Source organism: Stegastes partitus, unplaced genomic scaffold (genome assembly GCF_000690725.1).
Source record: "Stegastes partitus isolate 25-593 unplaced genomic scaffold, Stegastes_partitus-1.0.2 Scaffold346, whole genome shotgun sequence".
Lineage (NCBI taxonomy): Eukaryota > Metazoa > Chordata > Actinopteri > Pomacentridae > Stegastes > Stegastes partitus.
Window position 1 is genome coordinate 1 of NW_007578077.1, and position 18,667 is coordinate 18,667.

The 18,667-nt window shown below is 41.6% G+C and overlaps 1 protein-coding gene across 1 annotated transcript in view; it reads left to right on the top strand.

Moving 5' to 3' along the window:
• The first annotated feature begins 8,930 nt into the window (after window positions 1–8,930).
• Window positions 8,931–18,667, top strand: part of LOC103358944 (anoctamin-4) — a 62,756-nt gene continuing 53,019 nt past the window's right edge. The window contains exons 1-2 of the mRNA XM_008284104.1: window positions 8,931–9,129; window positions 11,680–11,754. Of these exons, the coding sequence (XP_008282326.1) occupies window positions 8,931–9,129; window positions 11,680–11,754 (274 nt within the window). The remainder of the gene's footprint in view (window positions 9,130–11,679; window positions 11,755–18,667) is intronic.

Consider the following 18,667-nt stretch of genomic DNA (forward strand, 5'->3'; position numbering starts at 1 on the left):
GTTGCAGGAGCTGCTCTCCGCTGTAAAAACAAACAACGACATAAACGTGATCTCATGAAGATGCAGCTCAGAATATTGCTGGGTTTTGTTTGCTAGTTTGTCTTTTTAATAATATACACTGATTAATATACATCAGTTCTCTAAATTCTCTAATTCTCAATTTCCATTACTTGTCGGCGACTGCATTAAATTTTACAGAAATATTTACAGTATTAAACTTAAATTTAATAATTTCTTCTTTAAGATGAAAAGGGAATATATGTGAAATTATATAATAAACAGGATTTTTATGTGAAATTTTCTTCCTTTTTAATGCATATAGTTTTTCAGAGTTTCAGGATTTAAATAGTTTTTTAAATTACAGAATTTTACTGATAGTTTTGTGTATAAATTAGAAAACAATAAATTAAAATGTCATAAAATTACAACAACAAGAGTTTTTCGAAAACTTTGTCCCCTTCCGTCCACCCAGACTGTAACTAATTTCCTCATCCAATATAATTTATAACATCAACACAAACAAGCGTACTATTTATTTCCTACCTCGTGGTTTTCTTTCTCGTCACATTCCGTTAACTCATCTTTCAATGTTGCTGATTTTTTTTCTTGCTGCTTCTCTACTGTGGCTCCTTGAGTTATCTCACTTCCTACTTGTTACGAAAGGCGATGGTTCACAGCAAGTACCTCCACCTGTCATGGCCTGTGACCAGTAGTGGAATCACATAAAACAACAGCTGGAAGTCCAAAGTCTAAACTTTGATAAACACAACACAGCTCAAGTACATGCAGGTGGCGACGTGGCAGCCAGAGCGGACAGCGAGCAGGCACAAGAGCAAGAAAATCTGTTGGCCTACGTGCATCAAAAACCTTGCAAACAAGAAAACAGGAGTCAGGAGCAGGTAGAGGTCATACACGAGAAATCACAGATGAACTCCACTGAACCACTTAAATACAGTCTGGCAACAGGGAGACAGTCTGCCAGGTGAACTGAGGGGAGTGACCATAGACTGTATAAAAGATGGACGTAGCTACCGTGACGTCACCCGTTGGTTTCTGCACTGCGAAAATGAAGCCAGGGTTTTGCTACTTCCTGGTTGACATCTTGGATTTTTGGAGCCAGTGAAGCAAAAATCGTCAGAGGGGGGCGGAGTCATAGGAGCAGCGATTGGTCAGATGGATTGAGAGGCGGGCCCTCTCTGCCCGCCCACATTTACCGCCTTCTGCTCGCTTCGTCTGTATGGTCGCTGACGACTGTCAATCAAGCCAGCCACGCCGCTTGTCCCGCAAAATGTTGACGATTTTTATAAAATTCAGTATTGATTTATTTTCAGATTGGCCACCTGATCTCTGGACTTGGTCTAGGGGAACCTTTGGCATAACATGAATTTTTGCTCCACACCAGTCTTTCCACCTCAAAGAAGGCCAGCAATCAGACAAGTCAGGTATCAAAATGAGCAGTTTGTTTTATTTTTACAATGAGGAGGGGGAACATAGGCCAAAACAACAAACAAAACATATTCTACATTAACCCTGATTTCGGTATCGGAAAAGAAAAAGCAAATAAAAGACAATAATCTTACCTACCTACCTAATAACAAAAAACAGGAGAAAAAGGGTTTGAAAGAAAAAGGCCTCTCCCTCTTACTCTGCTCTCTATCTACAATATTTACAAAGAGTCACTACAAGACTCGGAATCTGTGGCACACGATCCTGGAACAAACACGTTACTGCTGCATCCTCCTGCAGTACAGTCGCGATGTCCTGCTGGCTTTCTCTGAGGTGGCGAGGCTGGAGGTGAGGAGAATGAGTGCAGCTGGCGGGCTGTTCAAATAGTGGATGGGCCCACCCTCTGACCAATTATGTGGCGGAATCAGGCGCGGCAGCAGTCGAGACAGCCAATCCAGAATCACCACCTACTCCTAATCCATTCACTCAAAAATCACACACGCACACACCATAGACTGTATAAAAGATGGACGTAACTACCGTGACGTCACCCGTTGGTTTCTGCACTGAGAAAATGAAGCCAGGGTTTTGCTACTTCCTGGTTGACATCTTGGATTTTTGGAGCCAGTGACNAAACATAAAATCTGAAGAACAAGAACAGAGTAACTAGTGGTGAACATGGACATGGTGCAGAGGAAAGAACTGAGTTGTAGAGTACAAAGTACAACACATTCCAGTCAGGAAAACGCAGAACATAAAATAGGGTTAGTCATAAGTTCCTTAAACACACAGACGGTGTAGGACTGGAATGATGAGTGGCAGTATTTAGTATTTAACATCCTGTCTATGATGTGCCTTACCTCAGCAGAACGTCATCTGGAGAGGACATGGTGAACTCCCATGAAATCCAACAGTCACCATCCAGCTTCTCGAGGTTGCACTGCTTTGTGCTGAACTTTGTTCTGACTTCTTGACAGTAAATGAGCGGGTTGTGACCACAATCAGCACTGCAGCGAGGATCACTCTCACCTCATGGCACTCGTATCTCATCCTAATGGTGACCTTCAGCACCTTCCTTAACACTTCCACACACAGCTGAAACCAAATAGGAAAACAGGACTTGGAATTCTGTCTTCTCTCTGGGAAGCCTAAAGCAGCAAAATTAAAACGGTTTCATAACGACTTAAATATCTCATTTAGCTCCTCTCTGCTCTGTGTAAATGCAGCCTGCCGTTCAGCTATAAAGTCCCTGAATTTCCTCATGTGACCGTTGGCAGCTGAGTCACTCGTGGCTTTATGGCCGCGCCGAGGAAAGTAGAATTCTGTTTCGTTTTTTGCAGAAGATGGACGCCACAAATGATTATTTCCTGCACAATACTAATTAGGTAAATATTTTTAATTTACTTAATAGATGGAAGACGATAAACATGTTTCTTGTCAAATGAAGGCAAAAATGACGTATAATTTTATTATTGTTATTATTCAAGCTTTTGCGTTTACACTTTTTATTTAGGCATTTATATTGAAGCTTTTTCAGTTTTTAATTTCATAATTCAAATTTTTGCTTGTATTTTTCATTTTCTGTTTTGCCATGGGGCTGCAAGGTGGCGCAGTTGGTTAACATTGTTGCCTCGCAGCTAGAAGGTCGCTGGTTGGCGTCCTGGTGGAGGCACCGGGATCTTTCTGTGTGGAGTCTCCATGTTCTCCCCGTGCAGCGTGGGTTCTCTCCGGGTTCTCCAGCTTCCTCCCACAAGTCCACAAGTGTGANACTTCTGGGTTGGCTTCATTTGTCAGGGCCGGTTGCTACGTCCATCTTTTATACAGTCTATGGGTGAACCTAAACAGTGGAATGAAAAAAACTACGACACAACACAACTATGCAAGTGGTCACACTATTTAATTTGCTTCATTTTTCAAAAGGTGCCATGCAATACAATGTGATGTGATAATAGCAAGAGAGGCATATGAACATCTGCCAACTAAATCGTTACCAAACAATTTCTTCACCAATATGTTTGTAAAGATGTCAAGTAACATGTTTTAAAATGTTGAAGTTCAACTCCTGTGAGAAACCCTGAAAAAACCTGCTCAAGTTAGAGTACCGATAAACGACTGTCAAAAAATCTATTTTTTTTATATATATCAGCCTTCAGTAACTTATGAGGGTTCAGATCAGGGTTTGTTCAAGATTCTGGGTTGATTGTTAGTATTTATATTTCTCCATTGTTGAAAAAGGCCACAGTCACGTTTACATTTACCTTCACAGCAGCTTATATTTCACTTACTTATATAACACTCAAAATTATTTCTCATTCACATGTCAGAAGCTTCAACAGTCATTGTCTATGTCTTCTTCAGACTCAACAACATCATGACTGCAGTTTCTACATGTAATGCCTTTACAGATTCCACAGGCGGAGATACTCGTGACTCCATTCTTCTTGCAGCTACACCGCCGGTTGCTGTGATCTCCATGACAATTACAGCTCGTGACCTTCAGTAGCTCCTCAGGAGTCATGGGGTCTAGTGTTGGAACTGGCTCAAACCCATGCACACCTAATGTCCATCTATAGTCACTGGGCTTCAGAGACCTGCTCTGTAGAAGGATCCAGTCCTGGTCTGCAGGTAGACTCAGAGTGAATGCTGCACCCTCTGTTAGAGGTAGAGTCTCTGGTTTGATCAGTCCTACTGCCCTCCTTGAGAACATGTTTTCTCCGTACCTTACTATGGGCCAGTTTCACCTGATACACACACACACTAAACATACAGTTGAATATAGGACACGTTCTGTAGCTACACATAACACCTGAAAAAGTCAGAATAGTTTCATACAGACAGGTGACAAATTAAAGGAAAATCCAACATTAAGTGTCTCAGTAAGGTGTTGGGCCACCATATGCTGCCAGAACAGCCACAAATCACTTTCTGTCATTGGTTATCTAAGTGTGTGGAATTCTGCAGGAGAAACAGAACACCATTCTTCCAAAAGACGGTGTTTTAATGATGATGAGCGCTGTCATTGGTTCACAGGTGTTCAGCTGGGTTGAGATCCGGTGACTGTAAAAACTGCAACATGTAATTCACATCATTGTCATCAGAGCATTTGGTCCTTGCATCCTGTTGGTTGGAGCTTTGTCATCCTGGAAGAGGTCCCTCCATTAATTCAGAACAACTTTGTACTGATTTGAAGTGATCACTCCCTCTAAGTGGACGAGTGGACCCAAACCATGGCAGCAAAATGCCCCCCAGAGCATCACGGAGTCACTGGATCCCCTCACTGTAGGGGTCAGGGTTCAGGTTTTGCTTTTATTTGTTGGAAGTATACAACAATTAAAATGTGATTGATTAGGGTATGTGTTTTGTACTGCTGGATTGCTATTTTAAACAACAATTAAACAGCTCTGTCCCTGAAAACTTGGCTTTGCAAAAGTGTTAAAAAGAAAAAAAAACCCTCTTCAAGTAAGACCTACTGTGGTGAAAAGCTTTTGTTGTTATTGTTAAAATGTCCATATGGTGTTTTTTTTATGTTAATATGCTACAAGATGGGCTGCAGGGTGGTGGAGTGGTTAGCACTGTCGCCTCGCAGCAAGAAGGTCGCCAGTTCGTGTCCCGGTGAGGACACCGAGATCTTTCTGCATGGAGTTTCCATGTTCCAGGTTCTCCAACTTCCTCCCACACAGTCCAAAAACATGTTGAGGTTAATTGGTGATTCTAAATTGTCCGTAGGTGTGAATGTGAGTGTGCTTGGTTGTCTGNATACAGTCTATGGGTGAACCTAAACAGCAGAAGGAAAAAAACTACGACACAATGCTACTATGCAAGTGATCACCCTACTTCATTTGCTTCATTTTTCAGAAGGTGCCATGCAATACAATGTGATGTGATAATAGTAAGGGAGACATATGAACATCTGCCAACTAAATTGTTACCAAACAATTTCTTCACCAATATGTTTGTAAAGGTGTGTAATAACATGTTTTAAAATGTTGAAGTTCAACTCCTGTGAGAAACCCTGAAAAAACCTGTTCAAGTCAGAGTACTGATAAACGACTGTCAAAAAATCTATTTTTTTTTTTATATATCAGCCTTCAGTAACTTATGAGGGTTCAGATCAGGGTTTGTTCATGATTCTGAGTTGATTGTTAGCATTTATGTTTCTCCACAAACACTCCATTGTTGAAAAAGGCCACACTCACTTTACACTTCAGTAGCTCCTCAGGAGTCATGGGGTCTAATGTTGGACCTGGCTCATACCCATGCACACCTAATGTCCATCTATAGTCACTGGGCTTCAGAGACCTGCTCTGTAGAAGGATCCAGTCCTGGTCTGCAGGTAGGCACAGAGTGAATGCTGTGCAGCTGCACCCTCTGTTAGAGGTAGAGTCTCTGGTTTGATCAGTCCTACTGCCTTCCTTGAGAACACGTTTTCTCCGTACCTTACTATGGGCCAGTTTCACCTGATGCACACACACACTAAACCTACAGTTGAATATAGGACATGTTCTGTAGCTACACATAACACCTGAAAAAGTCAGAATAGTTTAATACAGACAGGTGACAAATTAAAGGAAAATCCAACATTAAGTGTCTCAGTAAGGTGTTGGGCCACCATATGCTGCCAGAACAGCCACAAATCACTTTCTGTCATTGGTTATCTAAGTGTGTGGAATTCTGCAGGAGAAACAGAACACCATTCTTCCAAAAGACGGTGTTTTAATGATGATGAGCGCTGTCATTGGTTCACAGGTGTTCAGCTGGGTTGAGATCCGGTGACTGTAAAAACTGCAACATGTAATTCACATCATTGTCATCAGAGCATTTGGTCCTTGCATCCTGTTGGTTGGAGCTTTGTCATCCTGGAAGAGGTCCCTCCATTAATTCAGAACAACTTTGTACTGATTTGAAGTGATCACTCCCTCTAAGTGGACGAGTGGACCCAAACCATGGCAGCAAAATGCCCCCCAGAGCATCACGGAGTCACTGGATCCCCTCACTGTAGGGGTCAGGGTTCAGGTTTTGCTTTTATTTGTTGGAAGTATACAACAATTAAAATGTGATTGATTAGGGTATGTGTTTTGTACTGCTGGATTGCTATTTTAAACAACAATTAAACAGCTCTGTCCCTGAAAACTTGGCTTTGCAAAAGTGTTAAAAAGAAAAAAAAACCCTCTTCAAGTAAGACCTACTGTGGTGAAAAGCTTTTGTTGTTATTGTTAAAATGTCCATATGGTGTTTTTTTTATGTTAATATGCTACAAGATGGGCTGCAGGGTGGTGGAGTGGTTAGCACTGTCGCCTCGCAGCAAGAAGGTCGCCAGTTCGTGTCCCGGTGAGGACACCGAGATCTTTCTGCATGGAGTTTCCATGTTCCAGGTTCTCCAACTTCCTCCCACACAGTCCAAAAACATGTTGAGGTTAATTGGTGATTCTAAATTGTCCGTAGGTGTGAATGTGAGTGTGCTTGGTTGTCTGTGTAGCCTGTGATAGACTGTCCAGGCTCCAGCCCTCATGAGGATTAAGCGGCGTATAGATGATTCAAGATTCAAGAGTTTTATTGTCATATGCACAGCAAAACAGGAAGTTATACCACACAATGAAATTCTTATTCTGTTCCATCTCCCGAAAAAAAGACGACACATTAAAATAAATAAAGCAACCAAATAAGAACAACAATAAACAATTAAAAGCAACAATAAAGTGATCAGTGTTATGAATATGTGCGTGTGTTGCGTGCAGCGTGTGTGAGCGATTCATTGAGAAGCCAGAGGGCCTGTGGGTAGAAGCTGTTTGCCAGCCTTGTAGTCCCGGACTTCACACTCCTGTAGCGTCTGCCTGATGGTAGGAATGTGAAGAGTGAGTGTTGTGGATGTGTGCTGTCTTTGATGGATGGATGGATGCTACAAGATGCATCATGTTTAAAATCTCAACATCATGACTGGACATTTCCACCTTGAAACTGCAGTGTACTGGTGACTAAGTCTCAAAAGCATAGATTCACTTCTGGGTTTTAACCTTAACAAAGCTAAAAAAAAACCTCTGATATTCTGCTTCTTCAGAGCCAATTTCCAGTTCAGACATGTACGGCTGAATTACAGATTTCAACTTTGTAACTTGCCACTGTGTAGCGTAGAGCAGTTTGAACAGAGTCGCAAGTGAGCCGGTGTGCNGGATGTGTGCTGTCTTTGATGGATGGATGGATGCTACAAGATGCATCATGTTTAAAATCTCAACATCATGACTGGACATTTCCACCTTGAAACTGCAGTGTACTGGTGACTAAGTCTCAAAAGCATAGATTCACTTCTGGGTTTTAACCTTAACAAAGCTAAAAAAAAACCTCTGATATTCTGCTTCTTCAGAGCCAATTTCCAGTTCAGACATGTACGGCTGAATTACAGATTTCAACTTTGTAACTTGCCACTGTGTAGCGTAGAGCAGTTTGAACAGAGTCGCAAGTGAGCCGGTGTGCAAGAAGTTAGGTGGAGATAGTGGGATGATTTTCACAGAATAAACTTCTACATGTGTATCAGTAGCCCTGTGATAGACTGGTGACCTGTCCAGGGTGTCCCCTGCCTTCACCCTGAGTCAGCTGGGATAGATTCCAGCCCCCCATAACCCTAGTGAGGATTAAGCGGTGTATAGATAATGGATAGATGGATGTGTATCCGTGATGCACAGAGACACATTTTTAAGGGTTTGATACATGACTGGGAATGGCCTTTGACACTTACATACAGAAATAGTTTGTGGGTGTGGTTTTATGAGATTTGATTGACAGCGTCCAAACAACTGACTGAGTGGAATCAGATTCTGATTCATGGATGGATGTATGAGGCATCATCCTTTTCTAAATGAGTGTTGGCCAAAAGAACAGAGGACGAATAAAAGAAACAAAAAAACAGAAACATCAAGCAAGAAACAGCCAAAAAAAAAGAAAAAGAAAAAACATTACAAATTCCACAAAAATGTATTTTCCATAATCTTAAAATTGTCATTTCTTAGGAACATGAGCGACCTGACAGGGACCCACAACTCCTTGCAGTTTATTTATTTTTTTATTTTATTTTATTTTTTTACATTGAATCAGTATTACAGTAATTATCCTTTTGGGAGGAATGCGGTTTCTGTGTTACTTAACATATAGTTTAGTTCATGAATTCTGTATCTTGGTACCACTGACATTCCTATAGGAACTTGACACTGCGACCTCATCGACCACGTGAAGCAGCCACGCCTGCAGTCGTGCGTAAAGACTGCAACACCAACCGCTGTACGAGCCGAGAGAAGCTGACATGATGGAGCGGAGGTGAGCCGGTGCAGAGAGCAGGTCTGACTGAACAGTGCTCGGAGTTCAGGCTCGCAGTGGGTGGAGTCGGGGATGCTTTGGGTACCGGAGAAGTTGTTGCCTTCTCACTCCGAAGCCATGCGTAATGCGTGCGACCGCCGCCGGTGAGGAGGATGCTGGATCATGAGGCAGGAGCCGACATGCGACTGGTCCATCAGATCAACACAGGTATGAGGATCCAGGCTGGGGGCGAGCACTTGGGCTGCAGCAAGGTGGGAGAAAACCCGGACAGCCAGGTCATCTGTTTGCAATGTCAAGAGGAGGTGGTGCGGGTTTGTCCGGGGAGTCCGCGCAGTCCTCGCCGCGCCATCGCGACGCGCCTGTCCTCCGGATCCGCAGGTAAAGGCATCCTATGCAGCGTATGACGAAAAGGGATGTGCATCTGTTTGTCTGAGTTTCTTAGTTTATCATCAATCACGCTCATTTCAGGGTGAAGTGTGGATGAGGGTGTGGTTCTCCAAGTGAGTGCTTGGGACAACTTCAAACACAAACAGAAGTAGCGTAACGCCTCCTTCCCTTCAACATTCACAAATTACACCACATTGCATATTAATAAGTGTTTTTTCGCAGTAGTTTTCAAAGGGAGGACACCAGAGTCATAAAACAGTGTTAATTTCATTCATTTAAGAATGGAACTGAGTTTAGATTTATCTGAATAAAAACACCCCCATCCAACCATCACTACCAGCAAAAGTTCAAATTACAATTTCTTGTTGTCAAAATCATCATCTTAGACACACTATCAGAGTTGGGAAACCATTTTTTAGTGAACATTTTGCTGTGGTGTAGTTCATTCACGTGATGATAAATTATAAATGTCCCTGGGAGCTGCTCAGAGGCTGATAGGGTTTGCTCAGTCCGAGTGCCGACTTCCCACAGCTTTGGAAATAAATGATACCTGCAGTTTTATCTGCAAACATGGAAGCAAATGCAAGTGCTTAAGCTAAAAAGACTCCCAGTCAGTGATAAATGTCTGCACTGTGCTGCACTTGCTCTTTTCTTGATGCAGCTGTAGGTGTTAGATTAAGGAAATGAGACTTTCATACAAAAGTTCTTTAAACTGGCAAATGAGGCGTTTGTGTTCATCTCCTCTGTCCAAAGCAAAAAAAAAAGTCAGGTGGCACCTTTCAAATAGGGACAGTGACAGTCTTCACCTCTGCTGAGACAGATTAATGATTTAACCTCCATCTCCCCTGATAGCTCAGTGTTCCACATTAGGCCTTTAGTTTCCAGTGTCAAGGTCATTTTTTTTAATTAAACGTGGAACCTCAAATAAGTTAATGCTGTAATGACATAGATGTGTTCTGCACATTGTTGGTGAGCTGCTGCCTTGATGAGGAGGATGCTACATGAGGATATTTTAGCACAGCCTGGTTGAATGAAGATAGAATTCATTCGTCCTGCATTAGTCATGAAGTTGTGTGTGCACCCTAAGTTGACGTGTACAGTATCATCTCATTCGTAAACAACAATGATCAATTACATATATTTTGAAGCAGTTCTGACTTAAAGCTGCACTATTAGCTATTTCTGATAATGCCAATGCATCAGATGAGCATGTGTTATGTCAAAGAAGTCTCTCACAGTGACCAGCCAACAGAATCTGGTTTGGCAGCTCACACCTTCACTGTTTTGATTCAGGTTAAAGTTGTTTCTTTGGAAAAAGTTCTGGTAAACACTAAATGGTAAAGCTAGTACTTAGCTGGTGAACACAGTGGAGCATGTAGCTGCTAAAAGGCTAAATGTGTTCCGTTAGGAGGTGGTGGAGACCAAAATAGAGCAAAAAGGAAAATAAATGTCACACTCCGACATTTGTTACTCCAAGGTAAATAGGCCCCGGTTAGCTAACTGGTTCACCACAGTAACACTGTAGTGTAAATATGAGATTTCTGGATCACAGAACATAGACTTGGTAGCCCACTTTAAGGGTTTTATCATCAACAGTATTGAGAGTTGAGTTGGGTTGAGCTTAGAAGTAGCAATTGGAACCGGAGCTACAAGGAAGTTTGTAGTTTGACTGACAGCAAAAACACTGCAAAGCAATAATATGACAAAACAGCCACAGGGGCAGATAGAGTAACTTAGCAAGTAGAGGAGGTGAGGTTTAGGTTTCTGCAGCTTGTGATTGGTTGGATGGGTCTCAGGTGGCCACACCCACAAGAACAAAAAGGTTTTGTGCCACTAAAGTTGTAAAAACTACACACAGTGTGCATCTCATCAGTTCAGTTACACTCCAACAGTCATCAGAGAATCTAGTTAGTGTCAGGTGCAGTTACTGGGTTGTAAAACCTCCTCTTCAGACTTGCAGAGCATGAAGTGTTCAGATAAGAGGGTGACCAGCTCTTGCAGAATTTGAGACATCAGAGTTAGGGAGTTGTTTTCCTCCTGTAAGTCTTACAGTGTTATGGGCTCATTTCCCTCCAGCACTGCGAAAGTTATGAATTTCGTTCACAGCGTTACACCACAGTGGATGGTTTTATTCCCTCTATATATAAATTGGTAGAATAAAGCACTAAAGCTGCCAGACTCATGGATTTTATTCTCCTAACTCTGCCAAGGTCAAGAGTTTCCCCCCCTCAGTGTGGATCAGGGCACTAACATTGCAGGATTAGGAGGTTTTCATTCCTGTAACACTGCAGGGTCATAGATTTTATCAAACCCTCAGGAGCAGCACAAAGCCCAGTGGCTCAGTGGACACATTTAAAACGGCGAGAGAACACCCTACTCTGGGAATCAGATAAACCTATTTCCCATTCATTACAAAAGCGGTCGCTGTAAAACTATTTAATGGTCACCTGTGTTAAAAATCAATGCCTTTGTTGCACCGTAAGTAGCTTTGGATCAAGTTTCCTCTTGTACATTCTGTGTGATCTCCTCTCCTTGCCGTAGACCGTGAGCCCAGCAGCAGCAGCTACAATGCCTCTTCAGGAACCTTCTACAGCTGCGTCAGTCAGATCACCATCGGTAAGTGAACTTTGAGACTGACTAAGCAGTTTTTGTTGAAGAACAAAATGCTCTGCATGTTTTAAAAGGCCCACTCCAGCTGTTTGTGTGGTAGCGGAATATCTACAAGAAAAATCAATTTGCACAAAACCTCTGGTCATTCCGCAGAGACCGCTGCTTGTGACCTTCCAAAACAAAGTGGCCCTACAGCAGTGGGGATAACAACAGATTTACATAACATCATCAAACCGGACGTGTCCCTCAGCACACAGAAAAAAGAGGAAAACACACGGTTTTCAGTTTAACCAAACAAAATTTCCTGGTCAGTCAGTTTTCATTAATGCAGCAGTCAATGGACTACTCACTAAATACATACATGCTGTTGTACTGATTTGCACATCATTAAATAATCAGTTTATAATTAACACTGCTGATGACATCTCAACAGCCAGATCTCTTATTACACATCAAGCCTACTTAGTAAGGTGCAAAGCAAGAATCATTAAAGGTATGCTGTTGTGATTTTGGCCACTAGGGGCGCTGTAGAGTAATGTTTTGATGAGTGGATACCTGCATGTGAGAACGCACATGTACAGATTTTCCACTGAGTTTCCAGCAGTTGGTGGCAGTAAGAGACACTGCAATGTGTGTGATAACGTAACCAAGAAAAAGAAGACGGCCAACAGCAAAACCTGGATGTGAATGGAGCAAAAAGTATTTTAAAAATTGTCTTTACGTCTGTTTCACGGCTGCTGGAGAATGTTTCACACATATTTGCAAGATCTATATGTACATACATTATAGAAATGTTAAACCCTGCATACAGGCAAAGTCAGAAAGAAATAGCAATGACCAAAACCCATTCTGGAGTGACTTAACATGACTTTTGTTTATAAGAAAAGTTTGCAGGGCACCTTAAAAGAGAAACTCAGCTGATTTTACACATCGAATTCTATGTACGGCTTCCACTTTAAAAGGTTTTACATAAGAAGAGGATGGCGGCGTAAGTCAACAACTCTTATCATTCCTTATGTCCACACTGCAAAAAAAAAAAAAACCCCAAAGAAACCCTGAAAAGTCTTCAGAAAGAATGCTGGAAAACATATTTTAAAAAATGGTGGACTAGTGAAACCTTAAAAACCTGTAAAAACTGGTGAGAGAAAGCAGCAAATATTGGTAAAATGTTGAATTTTAAATACAGTAAAACCATGTAGGATTACAGTCACATGTTGTAAAAGAACAAATACTGTGTGTGAAAATACAGATTTTTAAAGTGGATTTCATTTAAAGTTTTTTAAAAAAATTGTTCGTTTAGTTTTTTATAGTTAAAATATGAATTCATACTTTTTTTCTGCAATTTTATATGAGATATTATTTAAAATTTAACACTACAGGGGACATTTTTAAAAGACTAGTTCAAAGCTACTTACCATTTTTCAAATCCTTAGTATGCATAATTTTTCTTTCAAAATGAAAATGGCAAATATCTGTAAATAAAGATATTATTTTGTTGATTTAAACACAGTAAAAATGGTGTAATTTTATAGTCAAATGTTGTAAAAGAACAAAAAAATATTTTTTTTTTTTACAGTGAACATTTAAATGAATCCTTTTTTCTGTGATTTTACAATGTATTATCTGTAATTTAACAAACTAGGGAAAATCTGAAAAACAACATTGGGTTGTTTTAAATAATACACTTTAAAAACAATTTTAATAACGCATCCATAGTTTTACAGTGTACCCCAGTGTTAGAATCCTAATGGATAATCAATGCATAGCTCTGATAACTTTAATCAGTACGTGCACACTTATGCATCGATGTCAAGTGTTTATCATAGAAGCCATGTTGCCGAGTCCCAGCAGGAGAAACTCAGGTGCAAATCTTAAGATCAATGACAGCTGAGTTCCATTTAGCTGCTTTAGTTTTGATCATGTTGGCTCACGGTCACACTGCTGTAATGCCATTAGTGACACAGCAGCGGTTGGTTCTAGTGCGTCAGTAATGTAATAAAACCTCTTCTTTACATGTATCTTTGTAATTTGTTGCGGCGTCAGTTCTAATCTCTCTGACAGCAGGCCGAGGGGGAACTAAAAGCTACGATTTGCTAAGCAGTAAGACGTTAAAGATTCCCCCCCCAGTCAGAGGGTTGTTGACAGGAAGTAGGTGCGCCGGTGACGAAGTTGTCTCAAATCATTTTCCCTCCTGTCACAAAACTGCAGCCTCATGCCATGTGCGGCGCGGAGGCCTTGCTTCTTGACGTTTTTTCGATGAATATTACAGTCGGAGGGAGAAGCTGCGAGCTATAAGCTGTGACAGTGAAGGGTTCAGCTCAGGCTGCTGCTGCTGCTGCTGCATGCAGGTGTTCTTTGTTTCTCTTTGTGCTAAATAAAAAAACTAATGAAGTGCTGAGGGAGAGCTTTAAACCGTTGAGACTCCTCCCGTTGGTTTTTACAAAGGGAGAGATCTATAGTCTTGCCCCCCACTCTGACATCAAAAAGCCTCAGTGTGCTGCCTGTGATTTAAAAGCTTCTGGCCTTTGTTTGAAGGGAAAATACAAGTCAGCATCACTGTAGGTTCTTAAAAGTTCTAATCGATTATAATCTCGCATTAATTCCAGCCTCCTCCATTGTTGTAGGACTTTACTGCGGTTGTGTGGCTGATAGACAGAGCTAATCTTCACCCAGAGGCAGGGATTCAGCGAAGGATGACGAGAGAAATAATCGAATACACCAGGCTGAAGTTTCAACAGCACCGCCTCACTGACCACCAGCCAGCGCACACATAGAACCAAGAGCTCTGTTTAGGGTAGCTTATTTCTTCGTCTGTGGTATGTTGGACATTTGGACATCAGAATTTTGCTTCAGTTTTCTGGACTCAAGCTGCAGTGCGACTACTCTATCCCCTCCTGTTAGAGAAAAGACTGACCAGGTGATTTAGTGGTCACACAGCTGCTTTTTTCACTTTTAGTGTGAACAAACACACTGGAGGAGAGATTTCCAACTGCAAAACATCATTATGACTCAACTGAGGCCTGTCTTCAAAACTGTTATGAACACTTTATCCACCAGATTGTTTAAATCATACCCCCGTGTCAAACTAAGGGCTAAATGATTAAGGAAAAATACCTAATTGCAATTTTCCTAACTGATAGATATTATTTTAAAGCTTCTGTTCACTATTATGATGTATTATATAATAGATTTAAAACATGTGATCGTGACCACATGAGACGCCATCAAAACATTACAGACTCAATATTCTAATGCAAAGGTGAGAACTTAACATCCATCCATTATCTATACACCGCTTAACCCTCACTAGGGTCATGGGGGGCTGGAGTCTATCCCAGCTGACTCAGGGTGAAGGCAGGTTCACCTGGACAGGTCACCAGTCTATCACAGGGCTACACTTAGAGACAGACAACCAAGCACACTCACATTCACACCTACAGACAATTTAGAATCACCAATTAACCTCAGCATGTTTTTGGACTGTGCTACCAACTGCACCACCTTGCAGCCCAAGTATTGGACAGTCTACAGTCAATTTAAATGTATTTCAGACAGGACACTTTGTCAGATTTTAACCATTTATTTGGGATCACATACATTTAGTTTGGCGGTGACTCTGCTCGTGATGCTCTGGAACAATCTGAGCAAGCATGACACACATGATCCCTGAGATCACAAACCCCCGCAGAGCCATGAATTTACAATTTACAATTTTTCGAATACGGTATGAACACGAGAACAGGAGACCAACTAAACAGTCTTCACTTACAGAATCTAGATTACATAGTTCAAGGTACAATAATGAACCATCTGCAACCTACAGTCCCACGATATGGGAAACACCGGGGTTATATAAGATTGAACTGTTTTTAAAAGGTGGTGGTTGGGGAGGAGGAGGAGATTTGATGATCTGCAGAGGCTGGAGTAGCAGCGATGTGGTGAGCGTGAAGCGGGCAGAATGAATGAATGCTGCCTCAGTTATAAAGCATGCTAAGTGGGTGGGCTGGACTTCAGCGATGATGATTGGACAGGAGGGGCCATGTGACACCCTGACTCCATGCCTGTCTGAACTAACGTGAAGCTCTATTAATAAGCATTTAAAAAAGAAAAAGGACAAAAAAAAGCTTCGATCAGACACACTGTATATCCTAAATTTCATCTTTGCTTGTTTCCAGTTTGAGATTTCGACGTGACATTGACTAATTCTTCAGCGCAGGGCTCTGTACTGGAGAGATTTTCCTAAAGTTTAATAGAAATGTTCACTTGGACTCCAGGATGAACTGACTTCAATCTGATGATCAAATGTCTCTGTTCACCTCACAAAACACACTATCAGGCTTGACCTAAGAATTAATTCACTACCTCTGATAAAATTTCACTCAAATGTCAATAATAGGATGAAATGATGACAGTTTATATACCAAAGGTCAGAGGTCAGGTCTGGGCAGACATGACTGTAGACTGCAGACTGGTCGGCAGAGGCAAACCAACAAAACCTGTGACTTCTATTTTTTCTCCACTGGTCTGATGTCCACTCCTTGTGTTTCTTGCCCTTTCTTCTTAATCTTCTTTAGTCGTGATTTCTTTACTGCCTTTGACCTGACAGTCTCCTCCAGCAGTTGATGTAGAGATGTGTCTGCTGCTTGAACTCCTAGAAGCAGTGATCTAAGACTCTATTAAGTGGACATTTCTAGTAACTCTGATGAGGCTCACCTTTGCAGCAGAGGGACATTTTCCTCCTGAGAACCAGTTTCATCACAGTTTGATGGGTTTTGCACTTGAGAAAAACTTCTCAAAGTCCTTGAAATCTTCAGGACTGACTGACCCTCATGTGTGAAGGTAGTGATGGGCTGTGGTTTCTCTTTACTTAGCTGAGTGATTCCTGCAGTAATGTGGGTTACTGCAGCAGTTGAATGGGGCTGTTTGCTGTGCATTAACACTACCTCAGTGAACCACAACTGCTTGTTTTTTTCATAGTTCTGGTGTCATCTGTTTTGTTCTACAGTGTAGAAAATTGAGAAAATTAATGAAAAATCTTTGAATGTGTCGGTGTGTCTAAACATTTGACTGGTGCTATGGTTCTCTTTATTAGCTGCTATGGCTACATAAAACAAATATAATGTGAATTAATAGAAGTTTGTCAGCCAACCATACAGAATAGACTTCCTTCTTTTTAAGTGTTGCAAATTAATGAGGAAAAACAGATTAATGGCAGATACTTTAAGTTTAGCATGAAGTGCCTTGAATTACCTGTTTTATTGAATCCAGTGCATTTGGATATTTTATTACATGTATAAATATTTGTGAGTTTGAAAACACCCTTTAATGGAAGCAGCAGCCCTGTAGTCTGGTTTAGGTTTTATTGCTACTACACATCACTGTGTCTCCACACTTACGTGGCTCAGTCTTTATCGTAATATGTTACAGATGGCATCTTTTAGATACCGTTCAACCCTCAGCATCATATTTTACTGTTTGTGTTTCGTTGCTCCTGCTCCACTGCTGCATCCTCTCCGTCAGCTGACCGAAGCACATTTAGCGCTCAAACTCTCGGTCCATCTAAAGGACTTCCACCGGCAGTCTTCTGGAGACACTCAGCTCAAACTTGTTATTGCACAGTGCAGCGTGTGGCCCAGATACCTGCACCTGCATTTGTTGTCTTACCTCTGAAGGTGTCAGGAAGTGGAGGGGCTACGTATCTGGGCCTCGCTCTCCTCAGAGAGCCACGAGGGCACTTTTTTTCTGATGACTGCGACATAGATATTGCTTAGAACACACTATGTCCGCGGATTGTGAGTTTTGGAGGTCATTCGGATACATGCCAGGTGTAGATTACAGTCCCACCTCCGCCCCTCCCGCGATTTCAGGTGACTTTTATTGGATATTGAGGATCGGCGGCTCAAAGCAGCTGTTAGTTTTTAAAAAGCAAAAGCCTAATTCAGCTAGCATAAAAGCTAGCGTAAAACAATTTTATCATGTCATTTAATTACCTTCTGAACTTCAGTACCATCATTGTAGAAGTGCCAGTAAACGCGTCGCCAACACTTCTTTTTTTTCATAGTTTCTTAAAAGTTAAAGTGTAAACTACCTTCATGTGACTTGATGTCTAAAAACTAATTACTGATCTGAAATCTGATCTGAAGTTCTCTGATACATATTCAACCCCAGCATTCAAACCACTTCAAGGTGTCGTGTACAAAGTTGGTCATCTTGTTAAAGTGCTGTGTTATGCTGGGAAGTGTTTGGTCCTGACATTTTTGTGGATGTTACTTTCACATGTACCACCCGCTCATACAATACTGTAGTCAGAGTACAACCCTGTATGGCATCCGCCTTCCTCAGCACTGCAAAAGCTGCTCACAAAAAGCTCAAGGAACACGACGAAGAGCCCAAAGCACGGATCCCTCTGCAAAAACCCCAGATGCCAATCTGATTGGACATCCATGGGAGGTCTGATCCACAGAGATCCCACCCCTTATCCCCCCAAACTAAAATCATCCCCTGCCAAAGCCTGACAGGACACCGTCAGAGATCCTGTGTCCTGATTGGTCAGTGTTGTTCGATGGCACAAAGTGTCGCTAGGTTCATTTTGTCAAGAAAGAAATAAGAGCTGGAGGATTTTTAGGCATGTGTCCATCATCCTGCTGAAGTAGTCTCTTCTTGCTGCCAATGATCTGCTTTGGGATGTTGTCTTATTTAGAAAACTAGAACAGCTGCATATTAACAACTGCAATGAGAATATTGCTAACAACATTATAGAGCTACAGCACACACCTACACACCCAATTCAAAAGTCAGCGCATTAAATGGACTTAATCATCACACATCAATCATATGAGTCAGCAGGAACCTGCTCTGCCTTCTAGCATGCATGAAGGTGCATCGTTATCTTGCTGCTGAGTGAATAAATGTGTTCAAA